Genomic DNA, 21908 nt, shown 5'->3' on the forward strand with positions numbered 1-21908 from the left:
TTTCTGAAGTGCCCACAGCCCTCCTATGAGACACAGACCGAGTAGAAAACAATTATGGTATTTTATCATGAACGTTTGTGAGGACCAATTACATGAAGATGGTGGTGAAGTGGTCCTTTAAATAGAAACTTTGCGGCGGCACCAATCGTTAAAAGCCGTGGACACCACCTTACTGCTCCAGCAAAGAGAAGTCATAACGACCTAGAAACGAGTTCCGATTGAGTCAACCAACTGACAATAGTCACGTCTTTTTACCACACATAAGTATCCACTCATACATTTAATGTTCTCTCAAAAGGTTGAGAGTTATAATGAAATCCATGTTATTTTTAAATGATGCTAGACTGCTGGAGGATGAGTCATGTGGTCACTAAAATAATTACGATCAATCTTCCAGGGAGCAATAATGTAATAAGTATCATGGCAGATACATGACAATTACAGAGCAGATACAGGACAAACCAACAACACCAGTACTCAACATTCATTTATAAAATATAAAAGTCTGGAATACAATGCAAAAACCACAAATTGTATATTAATGAAATAAACTATAACTGAAATAAAATACAAAGCAAATGGGTAAATAAAAATGAATGACTGTTGCATAAAATGTTTTGATCCGATCTAGTGGAAAGGCCCCCGTCACAGGCGGCATTTCTGGTCAAAACAACGCTTATTGCACGGAGCATAGCGGTCGCTGTAATGGCACCGGCCTGTACTTCCTTAGAGTATATATTAACCCATTCTGACCTGAGATCAGATTCATACGAGGTTTCCGCCGGACACACACTGGTCTGATGAACCCATTCTGACCTGAGATCAGATTCTAAAAATGTCAGTCGTTCGATTTTTTTCAAAAATAGCAGACCTACAAGCTCGTATCGCGCCACTCGGTGGCGCGATACGAGCTTGTAGATCTGCTATTTTTCAATAGCTAAAGCATAACATGATGCTGACACCAAAATGGGTGCCCGGTCAGAATGGGTTAATAGAGACGGCACCCGAGTTCTCCTCCCATCCACTTGCATTAAGTTGAGGCGATTTCACTCCTCCTTCCGGGTAGGAACAGAGTGCATTCTGGGATTGATTGGGCCAAACTCATGAACGCGCTGGCTATTGACTATCATTGCACGCGTTCAGCGTTCACGTGTCATCATGAACGTGCGCAATGATAGTCAACGTACCAGCGCGTTCATGAGTTTGGCCCAGCGCTGCAATACCAAATTCGGCCACTATGTCAATTTCGCCTCAGGGTTTCCTCCGGGAATATATACTCGAAGTGTACTTCTCATCGGCTAGTGAGAGAATAACAACCGATCCGACAACACACACACCATTCAGCCAACATCGCGGTGTTTTGGATCTTCAAAATAAGGGTTGAACGGGGGGATATTCTGGCATAATATAGTAATCATTCTTTAATTAATCCTGGCGGTGAATGTGTTCATAACCTGCCTCACCTCATGCTGACGAGGATGTCTCCGTTGCGAAAGATGAACAGCAGAATGTTTTCCTGCGTGACGTCGTGAAAGTTAGCACTCTTCTCATTGGCGAAGAAGAGGTCTGGCTTCCAGAGACATTTGAACATGGAGGGGTCAACAGTGAGCGAGTCAGACTTGTAGTCCTGCGGCAGCCTCAGCCTGGGGTCGTTCCACTGCTGTCGCAGGAAGATGTTGACCCTGTAATCCTGTTGGACCAGAGACAAACAAGAAGAAATCAGTTGGCCCAGGCCGTAGCGTAACGGTCTGGGCACCGGACTGGTAATCCAGTCGCAGTGTGCCGCGGGTTCGACTCCCGGACCCGACACGGCCCTTACTGCATGTCATCCCCCCATCTCTCTCCTGTTTCCTGTCAGCCTACTGTCTGTCCCTTCAAAAATCAATAAAAAAAATATCTTAAAAAAAAGAAGAAATCAGTTGAGCATGGATGTGCTACATAATAGTAGCTGTTGTATTCACTGGCTTTGTACAGTAGGTTCAATGGTCATGTTCTTACTGGGAATAAGTTAAATCGCCCCTCTCATGTGGCTAATCCTAAGTGGTTTAAGACAGTGGTTCATGTCAAGCACCCCCATTTGATAATATTTTGTGCCAGGGACCCCATCAAAAGGAATGTCAAGGGCTATAAGACATGGTATTATTTGAAGATCAGCTATTTTTCTTTTTTTTTATCTGTTCCTTATTTAGCTGGGGAACCCCCTCAAAGACCCCTCCGAATCCCCTGAGAACAAGCGGTCTAAGAGATATGAATGTATGACCGAAAAGAAGATCCAAAATACTTAAGAGGACAGAGCTTTTGGAGTGAAGGATTGTTTTGCCATGTAAAAGTCCTGTATTGGGCCCGGACGGTTAGCTCAACCGTCTGGTCACCTAGGCTGCTGAGCCAGCCTGATGGCGTGCTGCGGGTTCGACTCCCGATCCCGACGGCCTTTGCTGCGTGTCTCCCCCCCATCTCTCTCCCCATTTCCTGTCAATCTACTTTCGACCTATCAATAAAGCCCCAAAAATGATATCTTAAAAAAAAAGTCCTGTCTACTTATACCAACAAATGTAAAGGGAAAATAAGTTAATGTTGAACCGTGGCTCTTGCTGACAGCTGTTGATGTAGATGGGAGCGTAAAAAAGATTGTAAACATGTCCAATATATTGCACATGGTTTTAACATGCCTACAGAGATTCTGCAGTAGCAGAGGAATGCTCCTGATGTTTGTATTTTAATCGAACGAAAGACGGGAGAATGCTTTGGACAGTTAAATAGATAAAGTCTCATTATAATGCTAGAGCAGCTTTGGGGCTGATGCTGGTGGGAATAGATCACAAGGCTTTAGGCCATTTTGCCGTGCATGTTTTGATGGGATACGCCAACCGCAAAGCTGTTCTGGGACCAGGTGTTTGGGCTGTTAATGCTCAGGGCCAAGATGGATGACGTGTCAAATAAAATACATCCAATTTGTGTCTGCGTGTGTGTGTGTGTGTGTGTGTGTGTGTGTGTGTGCGTGCGTGGGCATCTGGTTTCCAGGCTAGCGTTCTGTACCACATATCTTGCTCCTGCCTTTTACTGACATTTCTGATTCATTTATTGTGCTGCCCTGTTAGTTTATTCTCATATTTCTCATGTTTTATTTTAGCTTATTCTTATTTTCTATTCTCTTAACTCTTTTACAACTATTTTAATTGTATTGACTATTGAAATGTACTTAATGTTTTGTGTAAAGTAATTGTCTTGCGGACACCCACTGGTATGCTAATGTGACACCCGGGGTTCGAACTCAGGTCTCCTGCGTGAAAGTCCAATATCTTAACCACTAGAGTGACTAGACCAAAGGGACATCCCTATGGACCGGGGGAGATTAAAGCAATAAGCCACGAGAGGTCTCAGGTTACCGGGTATTTTAGGAGGGAGGCGTAGGCAGCGGTAAGCTGGGCCCCCTTATTGCTTTTCTAAAACGGTTACAAACAATAGCAATATTAACCTAATAAAATTATTAAATTCACAAAAGTAGCTACGCTTTGCGCCACCAGAGCGAGCCACATCACTTCCTTGTTTTGCTGCAAGTAGGCTATGTGACGGGAGAATAGCGCTTGATGTCTTTACGGGGCCACCTGGAGCCACACATTCACAGTCGTATGAGCCGGGCGGTGCTTAGACGCCCGCACGGCATGGGTTTGCACGGCAATCAAGCGCTCCCCTTCCCCAGTACAGCTACAGAGATGCGGAATCAGCTGCGAATTATATAAAGTGATTGAAGGTGTGGGTTATCCGTCACGTGACGGTAACCAGCTAATCAGAATCAAGTATTGGGACTACACGTTTTAGAAAATTTGAGGCCATCAGGCAGGGGCTCTGAGCCACACACCTCAGTATACTCAGGAATAAAGTTGTCTCAGTCTTTAAGTCATTTCACTGTTCAAGTAGGTTATCAAATCTTTAAAACAAAACATATTAAGCTACATTTGAGTGTTGTCTCTCGTTCCCTTTAATAGCCAGATGTGCCTGCACCTGGTGCATTGCTATTTAAAATTGTGGATTTGGCTAGCTGAAAGAAACACAAATGTTTATCTGCTTACGAAACAGATCTGCTCATGGGTGAACCCGACAGCAGCATTAATAATGTGATATAATTATGTCAGGAGATGTGGGAAACGTACAAAACCTCACATAAGTGGAATCGAGAGGATGACAACCCTCAGTGGCTGTGCTGCTGCTGGCACATTGTGGGCATGCAGTTCAGAATCACACCTCCTTCCTTCAGTAATGTCTTCTCATGTATGTCTGAGAGAAATCTCTGTGATGTCTTCACATTTCAACTCAATAATCACATGCTGATTCTCAGTTAGATTCTTTAACCACCTATAAAGGATAACAGGGATGCTGCACGCTCTACACACTTTGAACATGTTTTCTATCAGCAATAACGTGTTAACCTGACGCTGCCAGATCCAAGAAGCTTGCTACACAAATTTGTTTCACAGCTTATTGGGATCTGGGATCGCGGAAGCAAATTCGATGACGGGGCTGTTCCTTTTTTTCAAGATACTTGGTAGATGATTGGATGGGACCGTCTGTCTATCACCGTGTGGGTGTGCAAACACAACCAATCATATTGACGTGTCTATATAGCTTCACATCCGGTTTCGCCCATGTCCCGCCCTTAGCTCACGCTGATTGGTCCGGTACGGAACGGATTTTTGTCAGCTCAACTGCCTGAGAGATCCCAGATGATTGCTGTGTTGGGGAACATGGTTACCCAATACCGCCCTCATCTGGCAGCGTCAGGTTAATAACGTGTAGGCTAATCATGGAAATAAACTGCATCTCATTTTCTCTCCCACTCTCTCTCTCTCTCTCTCTCTCTCTCTCTCCTTTCCACTCTCATCTCCCCACAAAGAAGAAAAGTAGCAGAAACTTTTTAACTGTTTTCTAATTTCCTCCGCTAAATGTCCCACTTTGAGTAGTGGGCTCTGAATGGGCACCCACAACTCTGGGGTGAGCTAAATGTAATGCCAGACCAATCTGCCAAATTCATCCGGATAACAGGCTATCTATGACCTCAGCTCGTTGCAGCTGAAGGACGTGGCGCTTGTCGCAGAGGGGACGATAGGTAATCGAAAGGTAAGCCCAGTATCCTACAGATGTCTGTAGTTCCGACCGTTTATAAAAATGCATCGATCGGTTGAAACAACCTTTCAAACTGGCCCTTTTGCCAGCCTGCAGCGAATTGAACACGGATGAACGTGGCGTGGTGTTCCTGATCAGGCGCACCTCCATGTCGTTGAAACATCTTCTCCAGTCTAAAGCCATGGAGGCAGAACTAAAGAGTCTGTTCTCAAGGTATGTTGTATCATGTGACAACATGCTTCCTATATGCACTTGTTTTCAACATAGTGAGCTACAATACATGACAATTCAGAGTTGTTGTCTATAGTGCCACAGCAACATGAGAAAACGTATACATTAACACAATCAGATCTCTTTCAAAATAGAAGCTCGGGGTGCTGGGAAGATATGGCCACTTTTACTCTGTAACCTCCCCCCCCCCCCCCCCATTCCGTTCCGGGAAAGAAAACGGGAGACATATTTTTTGCTTGCTTACCTCGCTAAGATTCAAATAAAAGTCGCTGATGATCGCTCGCTTCATATTTTGAACGAGAGGCATGTTGAAGTCAGAAATGAAGAGTTTAGTATATCCATCTGGTCCAAACCACGGAGAGCTCTCTAGATTACGCACGCCGAGCCTTCCTTTGTGAACGGTAAACAGGGACGTGAACGACAACGTGCACGCGCGAAAGAGCATGCAGGTGCACAAGGATAGGCCAACTCCAAAAAATAAAAAAATAAAATCTGAATATTTTTCTCTCGGTTGATATCAATGAAAATGCGCTAGCAACCCGTCGGTTGGATTAGTTATGACGTGCCCACACGTCGTACAGGTCTGAAGCAATGTCCGTGTTCACCTATGTGTTCACCTGTGACGTCAATGAGCACCAGTATAATGAGCACCAGTAGGGGCGCTGTTGTGCCAGAAACAGAGAGAGGGATAGTGCTGCACTGTTCCCTGCTAATGAGAGAGAGAGAGAGGTGGGGGGGGAGTTGCACCACTCAGTTCACACGGGTGTGATTTTTTTTAAGTAACTTGTACTTTAGGACTGATGGAAAATTAAAAAGTGCTTTTCTGAGCACGATTTACGTTTTTGGTACCGTGGCTGTCAATAAGTATAATAAATAAAATGGTCAATAGAGGATAAAAGGGTCAATATAGAGTTCATGAAACATCAACCAACAATCATTTAAAATGTTTCATTATGTTCTCTCTCGAACGCCACCTTGCAATGAACACCTCTCCTTCTTAGGCCTGACTCACACCTTCACAACAGATTGATGTATAGCTGATGCATGAGACTTATTTACTGATGCAAGCTCGCAATGCATTTCCAATGGGAGTCACATGGTTTGACACAACATTTGTGTTGTATGAGGGGGAGGGGGGTAGTCAAAACACAGCCGAAAGCCGCACAACAAAAATGTTGCGTCAAACCATGTGGCTTCCATTGGAAATGCATTGACACTTACCCTTTGTTTACAGTGTAGCATGCATCTACAGTAGCATGCATCTACAGTAGCATGCATCAATGTTGTATGCTAGACGCGAAGGTGTGAGTCAGGCCTTAAAGTGCGTTTAAGCTAAGGCAGTGCTCTATTTCTCTCTCTACAGTTTGACAGCTCATCCATCTGAAAACCAGACGGTGAAATATATCTTCTCCTTCGGGCTAGCCATCAAACTGCCATTACGGCAGTCGATTGGCGGGGAGATTTAGCGCAGGCAGCGAGCGCTCGCGGTAATCAGGCGGCGGCTATTAAACACAGCTCAGATTGAATTCACAGTGCAATATCAAATTGGTGATCTTTCTGTGCGGCTGCGCTCGATAAAGTGCAGTTAGTGACGTGCCAACTGCAGCGGGGCAAGGGTTGAGCTCAGGCTGTCCGTGGTGTAAATGACCAGCCTGGCTGTTCTGAGATCAGACATCCCGCTGGGTGACGAATTGAAGTGGCAAGGTGGCCAGCTGTCTCTCTCTAGCACTCTTTCACACTCTCTCTGTTGCTCGCCAGAGTGGAGAGGAGAGAGAGGAGGATCTAATCTGAGGCGGTTCATCTCTTTCTTTCACCCCTCTCTCTCTCTCTCTCTCTCTCTCTCTCTCTCTCTCTCTCTCTCTCTCTCTCTCTCTCTCTCTCTCTCTCTCTCTCACACTTTCCCTAGGGAGGAGTTTGTTCCTCTCGCACGCACGCACGCACGCACGCATGCACGCACAGCCCTTTGTCACTTTGTCTCTCTCTCAACCTCCCCTCCTGCTGTCTTCATCTCTCTCTGTTCTCACACCCTTTCACCCCCCCCCCCCCCCCCCCCGCCCCCACAAACACACTCACACACACACAAATGCACGCACGCGCGCACACACACGAGCGCACACACACACACACACACGCACACGCACACGCACACGCACACGCACACACACACACACACACACACACACACACACACACACACACACACACACGCGCACGCACGCACGCACAAACACCTATCTTCGCTCGGCTATAATTGTGCTCCTCTTTCTCATTAAATATGTTGTCAGTGTATTGCTCCACATCGCTCTGGGCATTCCTGGAGTTAAGTGGACCGCCTGCCTGCTGGTATCAGGGAGCACCTTGGATCTACGGCACGGCAGGCACGTCTGCTGGTCTCTCAGCTCAGAGAACAGCAGACATTCAAGCATCCTCCAGGATCACAATCTTTGTTGTCGTTGTAAAGCAGCTGCTCTGACGTATTGATCTTCCAATATTGATCTCTTTTTTTTTTATAATGACCACCTTTGTTTTGGATGTGTGTACACTATAGTTGAACACCCCCCCCCCCCCCCCCAAACCCCATAGAATATTATATATATCATAATAACATATGAGAGAGAGATAGGGTGGGGGGGGGGGGGGCAGAGAGAGAGACAGAGAGATAGGGGAGAGGGAGAGAGATAGAGCGGGGGAGAGAGAAAGAGAGAGAGAGATGGGGGGCAGAGAGAGAGAGAGAGAGAGAGAGAGAGAGAACACAGAACAGCAATGGTAGCTCATTAGCGAGTTTCCAGAATGTTCTCCTTAACGTTTCCTAAGTGAGCCACGGTCGACCCAGTTCTGTCCTTGGCTCTAATCTATTCATTAGCATTCAAACAGCCGCATCTTTATCAGCAATTAAGCCATCTGATAAATGGGGCTTGAAGAGACCTCCAGTCTTCAAATGAATTCACCACTAAATAGTCCCATACAATATACCGAGCACTAATAACTGGATTACACTCCACAAAGTCTGCAGGAGCAAGTTTTGTCATCACACACTTTAAACTGTTGGCTGGTCAATGAGTTGATAGTAGGAATCAGTAGTGATTGTGAACTGCTGGTGACATTTAAGGCTGGTGTCTTACCATTGTCGTCTCCTGGATGGAGCCAAAGCTGTTGATAAAGATATTCACTCTGTCTTCTACTGGGATTCCTGCAAGAAGAAAGAAAGAAATTGTATAAGAGGTTGTCTTCAAGCAGTGATCCTGAACCCGTGGAAATGTTGGTCACAACAGGTCCTATCCTGACAGGTTTGAACAACCTTAATGGAGCAACTGTGTGCATTATTTAAAGAGTTACCCATTTTGACCTGAGATCAGATTCTAAAAATGTCTTCTACATCCTGACAGTTTTCTGAAAAAGCTATGTTTCTATGTCAGTAGCCTCGATACCCAGGCTTTCATTTCGTCTGCGCGAAAAATGAAAGCCTGGATTTGCGCATGGGCTGCACTGGTCTAAAAGTGGGATCGCTCCAAATGATGTGACGTCAGGGCTCTGAGCGGTGTGCACCCCTCAAAATAACACTGTGAGGAAAGTATTACCAGTGGAATTCAAACGAGGCTATGCGAGGAAAATGAGGAGAATGGCTGAAGAACCCACCACACCGTCTAAGAAAAAAACCAACGTGTGCCGACTCTGTGGAAATAACCTTGACAGTCTGTTAGAATAGTATACTCCAGCAACCACGTGGTTTCTGCTTCTGGTCGATACAATAACAGTGCTGCACTGGGGGGGGAGGAGGAGAGACCGGGGCTGACGGACAGATCGGTGAACCAATCAGGGTGCGCGTTTTTCTGAGCCGCGGCCCTCCCATCTAGGCCAGAAATGTCTAGCGTTAGCTCAGGCTACTATGTCAGTGGTTCTTTGAATTTTCTAAAATAGCAGACCTACAAGCTCGTAGCGCGCCGCTCGTAGCGCGGCACTCGGTGGCACGCTATGAGCTTGTAGATCTGCTATTTTTCAATAGCTAAAGCATAACATAATGCTAACACCCAACTACTTATAAGCCTTTTTTTGGCCACGTCAAATAAATCACATTTCCATGTGAATGGAGTCTGACTGACTGACTCTGGTTACACACAAACCTCGTTGCCCATGCAGCTTGTGTACCACAATTGTGATGATTTGATTGGCTGAGCACGGAATGTGATGATGTAGTATGATGATAAGATAACTGATTGTATATATTGCATGTAGCTTTTTTATTTTATAGCTATTATTATTATTATTATTATTACTAGAGCGGTGCCTGTGTTGTAATGTCAGAACAGTGGCCAAGAGGTGCCCGCACATCCACACATTTCAACGGATGCAGGATCCAAAATATCTGTTCTTTGACTATATAGAAGTGTCTATTTGTACGTCTCTAAATGTTTTGATGAATTGAACATGGTGGACCCTCTTGTAAACAAGTGTAATGCTTAATTGGGTCTTAACAGTCTTTGTATTGAGTTTGTGCTTGAAATGTACTGTAATTCTGCAACTGTTAATAAATATTTCAATCAATCAATCCGCAACAACAAGGTCATATGGCTTTGGAGAGTTTGGGCAGCAGATCTACAAGCTCTCAACATGTCATGCTGCAATGTGCTGTGGGCTTGTAGATCACCAATTTTGATAAACTAGAATGGTGCCCGTAGGGCCTCTACAGCCCATTGGGCATGCACTGACCTACTTGGTACGATGCAAGTTGTAAATGAATGCCCCACCCAGATATTATGTCTGTCTCCCTTTTATGCCCATATATGGAGTTCTTTGTAAGGCATGCCCAAATAGGGAGTATATGCAGCCAGCTTGTGGAGTTCTGTCTTGTGTCAGGTCCAAATATGGAGTGCTGTGAGGTCAGAACAGGCCAGCTCCATATATGGATGCTGGGCATGGGCCCGGTCCAGAGCCCGGGCAGGGGCCTTTTTGGGGCGATTCTGGACAATAACACACACACACACACACACACACACACACACACACACACACACTTGGTGCATTCATAGATAGATCGATAGATAGATATTGAAAATATATATATATGCTGCTACAGTACATGTTTGCACTGTAGCAAAAAAAAGCTGCATTTGATGGAGGGGGAAGTGTTACTGAAACGATGTTGGTGCTTCTTGCACTTCCTTTTTTATAAGCGATAAATATTCTCCAATGCATTTGGAATTATTTTGTTGGAATTTATGTTACTGTAAAAAAAAAAATTTTTTTAACTTTAATTAATCGGCTCATAATATCGGCTATCGGCTTTTTGATTGTCCACTAATAGGTGATCGGATATATCGGCCAAAAACCATATCGGTCGATCACTAGTACGCATACTCTCCTGCAAAGTGAGAGCTGAAGGTCTTGGACCGATGGTGCCATCAGGACCACATCATCTGCAAACAGCAGTGATGCAACCCCTAGCTCACTGAGCCGAATACCCTCTCTGCCACTTGGCCTCGAGATCCTGTCCATGAAAATCACAAACAGGATAGGTGACAATGCGCAGCCCTGGCGGAGGCCAACCCCCACTGCAAACGAATCCGACTTACTCCTGAGCACACGGACACAGCTCTCGCTTTAGGTGTACAGAGATTGGATGGCCCTCAACAAGGTCTACCCATACTCCCGCAGCAGCTCAAACAAACGTTACTCCACAAAGGAGGATATGATGATCTCCCAGCATGCAACAGCACATCTCATGTCTCCCAGATGAGCGTTTCCCCTTGGGCTCAAGCTTCTTCCAGGAGAATGTCTCTGGATTAAACTTCCACAAATCCTCGAAGACGTCCCACCGCGACCATCTGCGACCACCAAATATGTAGAGTTCTCCATTGTAGGCAAAGGCTGAATGTTCTGTGCGTCCTTCTGGAAGAAGCTGTGTAGAAGACTTTGGGAGATTTTATGGACGAAGCCAGTGGCCCAAGTCTGTGTCAAACACTCTGATGTCATTGTACATTTCATTGTACATTTCGCCCTGACCTTTATCTTCTACATCTACATCTATATATTCTTTATATTTCTTTTTGCTGTCTTTTTTGTATTTTCCAACAACAGTCTTCCACCATTCTTCAGCGCTTTGGTTGGTTGGATTAGGATTCAAGAGTTTGGGATCAAAAGGGAACTCGTCGTCGTCGTCCTCCTCGTTCATGTCATCGTTATCATCGTTAAAACTCTTATCGACTTCCGCACTCCGATATCCCCCAAATACAAACATCTTTGTCCCAATGATGGTGGCAGTGTGATTTGTGAAATTGGTGGCTTAAATAATCCTTTGGTGGAAACTACAGACCAGGTCATGTCGGCCGTGTTGAATTTATAGATCTTAGAGGATAGGTGGCCATGTATTCCATTTGTCCATTTGGTCGAGGTCGAGGTCTTTCCCTGAAAATCAATGATCAGGGCAAGACCCCATTTGAAAAGAACCCCCAGTTTGACATGCAGAGGCTACTGACCCCCATTTAAAGCCATTTATTTCTGGGAAATTCTTCCAGGGGCCACAAGGGGGCGCTCCACGGGCCGCAGATGGCCCGCAGGCCGCTAATTGGGGAACCCTGGGCTAGCGCCTCTCAGGGGGGGAGGGGCTAGTGGCTAGCGCCTCTCAGGGGGGAGGGGCTAGCGGCTAGCGCCTCTCAGAAAAGGCAGCCCCTCAATTCACACAATAATAAACACTAAGCTGATGACCTGATGAAGATCTAACAGATCGAAACGTTGTCAGTATTCAAATAAAGAACGCCTATGGTGTGCGGGCTCCATCCAATCCACTGATGTGTCCCTTTTATGCCCATATATGGAGTTCTTTGTCAAGCATGCCAAATGAGGCTTTTGTGCTGGTTCTGGACAACCGGAAATGCAGAACTATAACTTTGTATATAGATATAGTATATAGATATAGTATATAGATTCTGTCTTAACACAAGCATTAAATGCCATTGACAATGAATGAAGAATTTACATCATATGTGTCTGAGCAAATCGGCTGTCGGTATGTCTGTCGGTATGTCTGTCATTCTTGGTGACGGAAGATATGTTTCAAGGTTGGTATAAGATAAGGTCAATTAAAAGAGGATTATACAGAGACATTGGAGATGGAGCCACTTGGAGGGGGCATGAGGGGGGAGGGAGGGAAGAGGGGTGAAAAGAAATCCCGGGAATTGCACGTGTGTCCTATGTATACATAGAAATGCTGTCTATACTGTACTGCTTATATAGATAAGGTCAATTAAATAATTGATTAGAGCTCACTTCATACGGGTGTGATTTTTATTATTATTATTATTATTTATATAGAGCTGGTCATTACATTCAGTGTTGCCAGATTGGGCGGTTTTCCGCACAATTGGGCTATTTTAAAACGTATTGTGCGGAAAAAATAGCCTTGGGCGGGCACATCAAATTTGGGCTGGTTTTTTAACATGTAGGCGGGTTATTTATGTCCTAGGCGGGTGCACAATATTAAGCCTGGTATGAGTAGTTTCCTTCAATGCTGGGACTGAGGCTAGGTTTCCATCTACTGCTCAGAGCTCGGATCCTGTCTAAATAAAACCCCGCCTACCATGGCATCACACACACAACCATGCAGTGTTTTACTGTATCCGCTGAAGAAAAGACCGGGGCACTGGGCATTTATTTCGCCCAATAACAGCTCTAGCATAGTAGGATGGGCGGGGGTGGCCTCTCGCGTCCAGTTACGGGTGCGCCCGACGCGGTCGTATTGGGAGGAGTCACCTATTTTAATATCAAATCAACACGGGAGGTCGTCAGGAGGAAGACAGCAGGTGTTTTTGCTTGTCGTTTTGATTTTCAAAGTACCAGTAGTATATTCCGTTTCAAAGTTGTAATGCAGAAGGCATGGGGAAATGCCTCTAAGGCGGCTGTTGGAGAGATTTGATTCATCCATGTATTAGCCAGCTAACCTGGCTCGCAGTGACTGTATAAAGTTGAAAGTTCTAAGTTAGTTTTATAAAACAAAATAACAAAAAAGGGAGTAAAAAAAAGAATAAATTACATTGATTCAATTAATTCTGCATAAGGGTAATATAACTTCAGTGTAACCATATTGCAGTAGGCCGTGTGTGTGTGTGTGTGTGTGTGTGTGTGTGTGTGTGTGTGTGTGTGTGTGTGTGTGTGTGTGTGTGTGTGTGTGTGTGTGTGTGTGTGCGAGCGTGCTGAGCGCTCAACCCGCCGTGGGGAGAGAGAGAGAGAGATATGTTCTAAAGATGTTGTATTCATGCTGCTATTTTTGGTTGCCTGACTGACTGTTTATTTATTTTCTGTACTCTGTGGTTAGTTTCTTTATCTATGTCATCTTTGGTTATTTGGTGGAGATATGAAGCTGTGTATGCTTACAGTTACACACTATACAGTGTTTTCTGTTATTATGCAATGGTTTTGCGCTGTTACATGGGTTTGGCCGATTTGGGCTGGTTTTGATTGAATTGGGCGGATTTTAAGTTGTGCTTGGGCTGGAAACTGTCATTCTGATCTGGCAACCCCGATTACATTTATACCCACGAGAGGACACTTGCTGCCGATTGTCAAAAGATAATGTGTGAACTAATATTAATTCCATGTTTCAGAGTTTAACTGACTTAGTTTGAGTCACAATGCACAATCACCATGCATGCTGCACTGCAGCTCAACGTTGAATGGGCCCTGGGCTCTAGTGATGTCCAAGGAACATCTTTGGATGAAACTTTGGGAGATTATAACTGTGATGTTAAATGCATGGTAGTGGCTTTCATCTTACCCTGATATGAATAGCAGATGTTTGGCTGCAGGTATAGCAGGGCAGTGAGCCACAAGCTGGTTCAACACAGACCACATCAAACACCAAATGTTGGACTGGAACCCAGTCTGATTCCAGAGGCTGGACAGAGTCAGAGGGTCTACCTTGTGCTGCTATGACCATCAGACAGGCTCCATTTTCTGTCTGATCTTTCTAAATACACTGTTTTGGGGATTAAGCAGTGGGGAAGGGGTGTTCCCCCCACTAAATTTGGTATTTTGGTTACCTGCCTAAATCCAAACACCTCCGTTACCCGTTATATTATGCATAGGTGTGGTTTGGGCGTTACAATAATTAAACCAATCACCAGTCCATTGCCTTTAAGAGATCCCTTATCCGTTGCCCGTTAGTGCTATATTGCTTCATAGCCTTACGGTCTATAGCCCGTGGAAGAGTGTTGCGTTGCTGCCTTGAAGTCTCACTTGTGCTGCAGCCCCCCCCCCTCCCCGCCCCCTCGCGCCGTTCTTTTTTTTTCTACACACGCACAGAGCCAAGAACACTCGTCTTTTCATTGAGTCACGACTCGCTCAAATCTTGCTCATTTTTTAAAATTCAAATTACTATATAAACTACTTCGGGCTTTCATTTGGTATATATATTGTGCGTGTATAGGCCGTCTCTACGGAACGGTATGAAGCGAAAAGGAAAGTCCGGGTCTAGATTAAACCCCATTTGCTGCTATGGGGTGATGAGCTGAACGAGCAAATGGAATTGCGCACACTGCACAAAAATGCCTGGCACTTTGGCACAAATAACTTCTTTGACTATACAATTATATAAACACAAGGAAGTGGCAGGCACTCACTTCTGCTGATTATATGAAAATTACAAAGAGATGCATGCATAGGAGAATAAGGATAGTTGACGCAGCCTGCACTACGCGGACATCTCCATTTACCAAACTAATTTGGCATACGGTTTATGGGTGCTTTTATCGCTTTCCCAAATGTGTTTGACCAAAATAGCAATTTAGGGGAAAGCGTGCCAGCATGCCCATGACCACACGGTCACACCTCTAGGCGCAAATACCGGTGTCTGCAAAAAAGATAGCAGGTGATGCTGGACGGAAATATTATATAATATAATTGCCAGGGACGTTAAGACGAGATTAATCCAATTATGCACTGATTGCCAGGGACGTTAAGACGGAAATAAATATATATATATATGTATTTTTTTTATCCATATTTTGAAAATTCCTCTAATCTGGTGTGCACGTGATGACATGCTGTCACGTTCCGTGACATGTTTTGTACTTTCTTGTGTTTCTTTGTTTTTAGTGTTTTACTTTACTGTTTTCCTGTAATTTTGTAGTTTTGTGTTCCATGTTTCTTATTTCCAGTTAGAGTTGATCTTGCACTGTGTACCTTTTATTTTGTAGTATGGTTTTGTGCTTTCCTGTCTGCCCCTGTATTCTGTACCTGCCTTGTCTGCCTTGTCTCACCAGTACTGTGATTAGCCTATGTTTTGCACTTGTGTCCTTTTAGTCTTGGCCTATCCCTATGTTGATTGTCAGTTAGTTTCACCTGTGTCCTGTTACTCTCTGTGTCTATTTATACTCCCCTGTTTGTGCAGTTCCTGGTCGGATTATTAGTTATTGTCACAGTTTTCTTGTTGCTCCTGTCTTCCTAGTGTTCCTTGCTCCTAGTGTTTGTTATTTTCCCTTTGCTCCTCATGTTCCTTGTTTTGTTGGTGTTAATAAACACTTTGAACTTTTCCTGACTGTCGTCCTGCATTTGGGTCCTACCCTCTCTGGTCTCGAACCGTGACACATGCACATGACATGCATAATAGAATTACATTTTCTTTCTTTTATTTATAATGGGCTAATTGGCAACGAGAGCCAAAACTGGTGACCACCAGGTGGCGCTGAAAGAGTTTTAAGGGACAGAGAAAGCTCCTATATTTGTAATTTTCGAGCAGCGGCTGAATTGCGGGTCGCGTTGTGGGTAAAGGCGGCGATGAAATTGGAGCCCTTAGTGTTGCAGGTCTGTTTTAGCTGTAGTATAGCTGTGCTAAACAGATCTACGTGGGAAACACTGTCACAGCTAACTACCGTTATTAGGATACTGGAATGTTTAACTTGTTTATCTGTTTATTTACTTAAATAATTATATTGTAGTTGTAATTCCTAGTGATTCAACCTGGTACTATTGTTTGAATTCTTTTTTTTACAATGTGCCACAATTTGCTGCATTTATTGGGCAGCCATGATGTTAGCCATGATGTTAGTTACAGCGGCGTGCACGGCCTCCCCACATTATAAGAAATAACTTGCTAAGTGGGAAAAAGAGAGCAGAACTTTTACTGTACTGGTGAGTAGGCCAACCAATTCCAAGCATGTCTGTAAGTTTATGTCGTTCATGAATAGTACTATTTCCAGACAGCCCGATTGAAAGAAGCACATAACCAGAACCAGAATAATTGCATACTGTTTGTTTTATTATTTATTCGCATTTATGTTTTCTGACTTTATGAAAACTTTCATCAGATTTGCTTTAATGGAACCAGATCTAGTGAAATATGTATGAATTGAACTGAATTTAATTGACATATAGTGACAGAAACAAGACCAGGCACAGACAGAGGCAGACGAACAGAGAGACTTGCCTTTGAAGTTGGGTCTGATTCTGGGGTCATAGGTGAGCAGTAACCTATTCAATATGTTACTGGTTGTATTGGCAGGAACACGGGCCAATTCCTCTGTGGACATCTGTCTGCAGGGAAAAAAACAAACAGAGAGAGAATGTGAGAAAGGAAGATGGAGAGAAAGAAAGAAATACACAGAAAGGGAAAGAGAGTTGAAAGAGCGAAAGAAAGAAAGAAAGAAAGAAAGAAAGAACGAAAGAAAGAAAGAAAGAACGAAAGAAAGAACATTGGCTAGTCACATTCCTGGCAGGTCCCAGAGAAACAGATGTACAGAAAGAACCTCCACTCTGTATACTGTGATTAAACTCTTAACCTGAGAGCTGATTGAGTTAGCTCTGAGTTAAGACCACCCAGCCAGTGTTAGCATGTGTTACATCCACAGATGACACTTAGAGATGTTCACAATATATCATCATTGAGCTTAACCAATTAAATCCTCTATTCTTAGTGTACTCAGACCACTTTTTGTCTTTGCCTAAAATAGCCGAACTACAGTACAATCTCACAATGAGTCGCAACGCCCCCTAGAATAGCGATGCTGTGCTTCAAGTGGTTAAGGAATTCCATCTGTAGGATAGAAAAAGCACATCTGAGAGATCTGCTAGGACAGTTTACCTGGATGTTTATTCAGTCTCCTTTGTGAATATGACAGCTACAGTATGGTCGCTGTCCAGACACAAACGACACTTATAATACAAATAAAATGTACAAAGAGGACAACCACAGGATCAAAAGACACACGTATTCACGCACGCACACACTGTACACACACACACAAATAAATAAACCAGTAAGACGCCTGAGGGCGAGAAGCACACATCCGCCTGGGTGACAGCAGACTGCTGGGCGAGCGCTGGCGCTTTGGAATGGGGGGTCAGATCAACATATTCGCCTGGGTGACAGCAGATTGCTGGGCGAGCGCTGGTGCTTTGGCATGGGGGGTAAGATCTTAATTCTCGAGCCTGTTGAGAACTCTAGTTTTCGCCGGCTGCCGTTGGGGCAGGCCCGTCTAGAGTTTGAATGGACATGTATCGGTCAAGAGGGAGACATCGAAGAGGAAGGATGGATGGGGAAGGATCAACATAAGGAATGTCAGAACAGGTCAGCTCCATATATGGAGATCTAAGGGTTTGAGGTCATGATGTCACGTGATGTCACACGCTCCATCCCTGATGATGTCACATGATGTCACATGCTCCATCCCTGATGATGTCACATGCTCCATCCCTGATGATGTCACGTGATGTCACGTGCCCGACCAACACACAAACTGACGGAAATGCACGATTCCATAGTTTATTGCGACCTTTGGTCTCAATAAATACTAACTCAATAAAAGAGGATGTCTAATCTTATGATGCAGGTTTTCATAGTAAATGCGGTCACAACTCCTGCTGAACAGTGTATATACGGAACATTAAACAGCAAAGACTTTCCACTGAACACTAAAGCAACAGCTTCTGTTTTGTGACAGGCTGACTGGTGAAATAATAACAGCATACAGCAGAGAGGTAAAGAGAGAGTATACAAGAGGGGGAGGCGGGGGGTATGGGGGGGGGGGGCAGGCTTTGGCAGGGAAGACAGGAAAATGGAAGGGCTCTATGTGGGTGGCAGTGAATTCCCCCTCCCAGAGCACTTTTACATTACATACTGTAAACCTACCGTGCACCCAGGATGACTTAAGTGCCCAGCAGGAACTCTGTGTGTGTGTGTGTGTGTGTGTGTGTGTGTGTGTGTGTGTGTGTGTGTGTGTGTGTGTGTGTGTGTGTGTGTGTGTGTGTGTGTGTGTGTGTGTGTGTGTGTGTGTGTGTGTGCGCGCGCGTGCAGTATGCGTATGTTTTGCGGTTTCCCTGATCAAAGTGAAAGCCATAACGTTCAGCTAAACCTATTTTTCTTTCTCTTTCAGCTGATCATTCTGACAAGCCTTGTAGCTAAACTGGAACCGACTGGTTTTAGTGAATCCTCTCAGACACAGTTTAGTGCCCGATATAGACCATCCCACACGGCTTTGCATTTGCCACTACCGCTTGAAAAGGCTTCCCCTGCCGAGTGGAAAGGCTCATTGTCGAGGCATTTGTTCCCTTTTAAGGTGTTTGAGTTGCAGGAAGTTTAAAAAACAGCATGTCTAATCAGGTTAACGTTGAGATGAGAGGGAGGATTACAAATGTTGTTGGCGGACCTGATGAACAACTTCAATGTGAGTCAGTGGCCAGCTCTTATCAAATAAAATTTGTCACACAACACGGGTTATACCGTATATTTTAATCAATGTAAAGTATTCCGTAAAACATATTTCTCATAAAAAATAGATAACATGGCCTGGGCCGTGGCTCAGCGGTCCAGGCACCTTGGCTAGTAACCCAGTCTGGCAGTGTGCCGCGGGTTCGACTACCGATCCCGACGGCCTTTACTGCATGTCTTCCCCCCATCTCTCTCCCAATTTCCTGTCAGCCTACCGTCTGTCCCTCCAAATATAAAATAAAGGCGAAAGCCACAAAAAAACAACAACATAGATATCATGGGGGAGCCCACTGGCCAAGTGGTCCAGGTGCATGCCACATATAGGCCCTCATTTATCAATTGAGTGTAAAATCTGCCCCACCTTCAAGTGTATGTTTCGTAGTACACCCACGTCGCCACGGCACAGTGATCGCAAACAGCTGATCCTTCCTTAATTTCGTTCCGACATTAATAAATGTGACGGCTGAAATCTATCTGGCACGCCCTATGAAATCAAGCCTCGCCATCGTTTTTGCGATATGAACAACTGCAATACGATCCTGAAACCATGGTTACAGGAAAGAAAAGTTTCGCTGGCTTGCCTTGCTGCCCCCTTTCTCATACACACACACAGACGCACGCACGCACACACACGCAACTTGCAACTTGTTGTATCTTAAATAAATAAACCTGCATGAATTAAATAAAGCTGTCTGTTTCTCCTCTCGCTTCGCTTCCCTTGCTGCCCGCCTCACGCACCCCGCACACACGCACGCACATATCGCAATTAGCAAGCAAGTTGTATATAAAATTATTAAAGTCTTTTTAATTTAATATACAACAAGATATATTAGTGAACGAAAACCTGAACCTGTGAACCATGAATTCAATAACAAATAGGCACACACACGCTGCTGTTTTGCATAGGTGCTCCTCCTGTCCTGTCTGTCTGTCTGTCTCTCTCTATCACTGTGGTCCGTCTGTGACCAACTGACCATGCACGTTCGACAGTCTATTTAGATTGCCTCGCAGTCGCCAGTCGCTGCAGTGGCTGGGCTGTCAACTGTCATTATATGAATGTGCAGCCGTATAGCCTCATGTGGCTGGCACTGGTGGGGGTGGTGGGCTGGCTGGGTAGCCTACCTATCTCCGATGCGGTTCCCACTTGCGTTGGCACGGTACATTTGGCATTCGAGCGACGCGTCGGGTTTATTAATTATTATTAGTCAGAAACACCAAAAACAAATCTTTAAAAAAAAGGGACATGTGAGAATGGACCAGTAAAACAAATCCCATTGTGTGTCTCTATCACTCTATCACTAAACACGGGTGAAATTCACCCGAAAAAGAAACAGGGCCGTGCAGGGCAGGGAAACAAACATACTTTCTATGATGACACTGAGCATCATGAAGGTACTGAAAGACCCACCCACCCGATCAGACATCAGCAACATCATGAGAATTACAAAAATATAATTGTCCGGGTGAAAATCACCCGTGTTTACTGTTTAAACAACACAAAGATTTAAATGTCTGTTTCTGTAGCATACACAGTATGTAGCTCAAAATGTGTTTCATAAAATACCTTCTGTTACAGTTATGTCATGCTATGTCCTTTTATGTCATGCTATGTCCTAGCTGTTAAATAACTTATGTCCTGCTACATGTATCTACTGTTATTTATGTCCTACTGTGTCACATTGTTATGTAATGTTGTGTACCGCTATGTCCTGCCACGTACTGTTACGTCCTGCTATTTCCTGTTATGTAATGCTACAGTATGTCCTGTTATATCCTGCTACAGTATGTCATGTTATGCACTGACTGCTATGTCTTGTTATGTACTGCTATGTTGTGTAATGTACTACAATGCCTTCTATGTCCTGTTCTGTCTTATGGACAGGGCTGTCAGAGGTCCAGCTGTACTTACGAGGGACAGAAAACCTGTGGTTTGCCTTTCCTTCCCTTGTCTTTGGCTTTGGCAGTGCCTTCCTCTAAGCAGAGCAGCAAGATCAGGAGAAGGACGGATAGATTCCTCAAAGTCATCTTCACACAAGTTGAGACGTTTTCCTGTGAAAGAAAGGGACAAAATAAAATGAGGGTAATGTATTCCATTCGTTTGAATACTCGTAAATTAGTCTGGGTAAGAGTGACAGACAGACGGATAGGTGGATGGACAGAATCATAGTGAATTGATGGATGGATGGATGGTAAATTTTGATGTAGCTGTTCAATCAATCAATCAATCAATCAATCAATCATACATGCAGCCTTAAGTGAAGCTCATCCACACTATAGCACTGACAGTGACCTCTAAAAGGTCAGGTGGACCAAAAATGAGACCAGAAAATTAGGGACGGATGGGAGTCATGGGACGATATGAAAATTACATACATGTCACGAGTATTGTGGCAAAGATAATTGCGAATAACGATATTATCACGATGATCAAAATATGCTTAAAACTTAAAATGGCACTTTTGTTTCACTACTTGAACCCTCAGCACCCCTATTCTGATTATTGTAATAGTTTTCATTGTTCTTTTTCAATTTTCCTCCCATATATATATATATATATATATATATATATATATATATATATATATAAGAAAATACACCTCAACCATAGTATAGTGGCTCTAGAACCAGGCATCTCTGCTGGGACATCCAGTAAAGAGACTTTATTTAGTGTAAATCCATATCATTTAATTTAGTTGTGGTGCTGAGAAAATCCTCTGTGCCTGAACCACCCATACTATAAATCAGGACTTGGTACAGACCCACGAACGTGTGTTTACCATAAATCTCTCTGTTAGCAGATCCAAGGCCAGACTAATGGTAACACAGCCATAAGTGCGGTATACACACTTTCTACTCACAG

At 44.2% G+C, this 21908-nt stretch overlaps 1 protein-coding gene across 1 annotated transcript in view; it reads right to left on the reverse strand.

Moving 5' to 3' along the window:
* Positions 1-21073, reverse strand: part of glrbb (glycine receptor, beta b) — a gene marked incomplete at both ends in the record, with an annotated part of 34458 nt that extends 13385 nt beyond the window's left edge. Inside the window, 4 exons of the mRNA XM_083785762.1 lie at positions 1464-1690; positions 8475-8542; positions 16769-16875; positions 20958-21073. Of these exons, the coding sequence (XP_083641888.1) occupies positions 1464-1690; positions 8475-8542; positions 16769-16875; positions 20958-21073 (518 nt within the window). The remainder of the gene's footprint in view (positions 1-1463; positions 1691-8474; positions 8543-16768; positions 16876-20957) is intronic.
* Positions 21074-21908: the final 835 nt, after the last annotated feature.

This window comes from Protomyctophum parallelum (assembly GCF_964188405.1).
Source record: "Protomyctophum parallelum genome assembly, chromosome: 16".
Taxonomy (NCBI): Eukaryota; Metazoa; Chordata; class Actinopteri; order Myctophiformes; family Myctophidae; genus Protomyctophum; species Protomyctophum parallelum.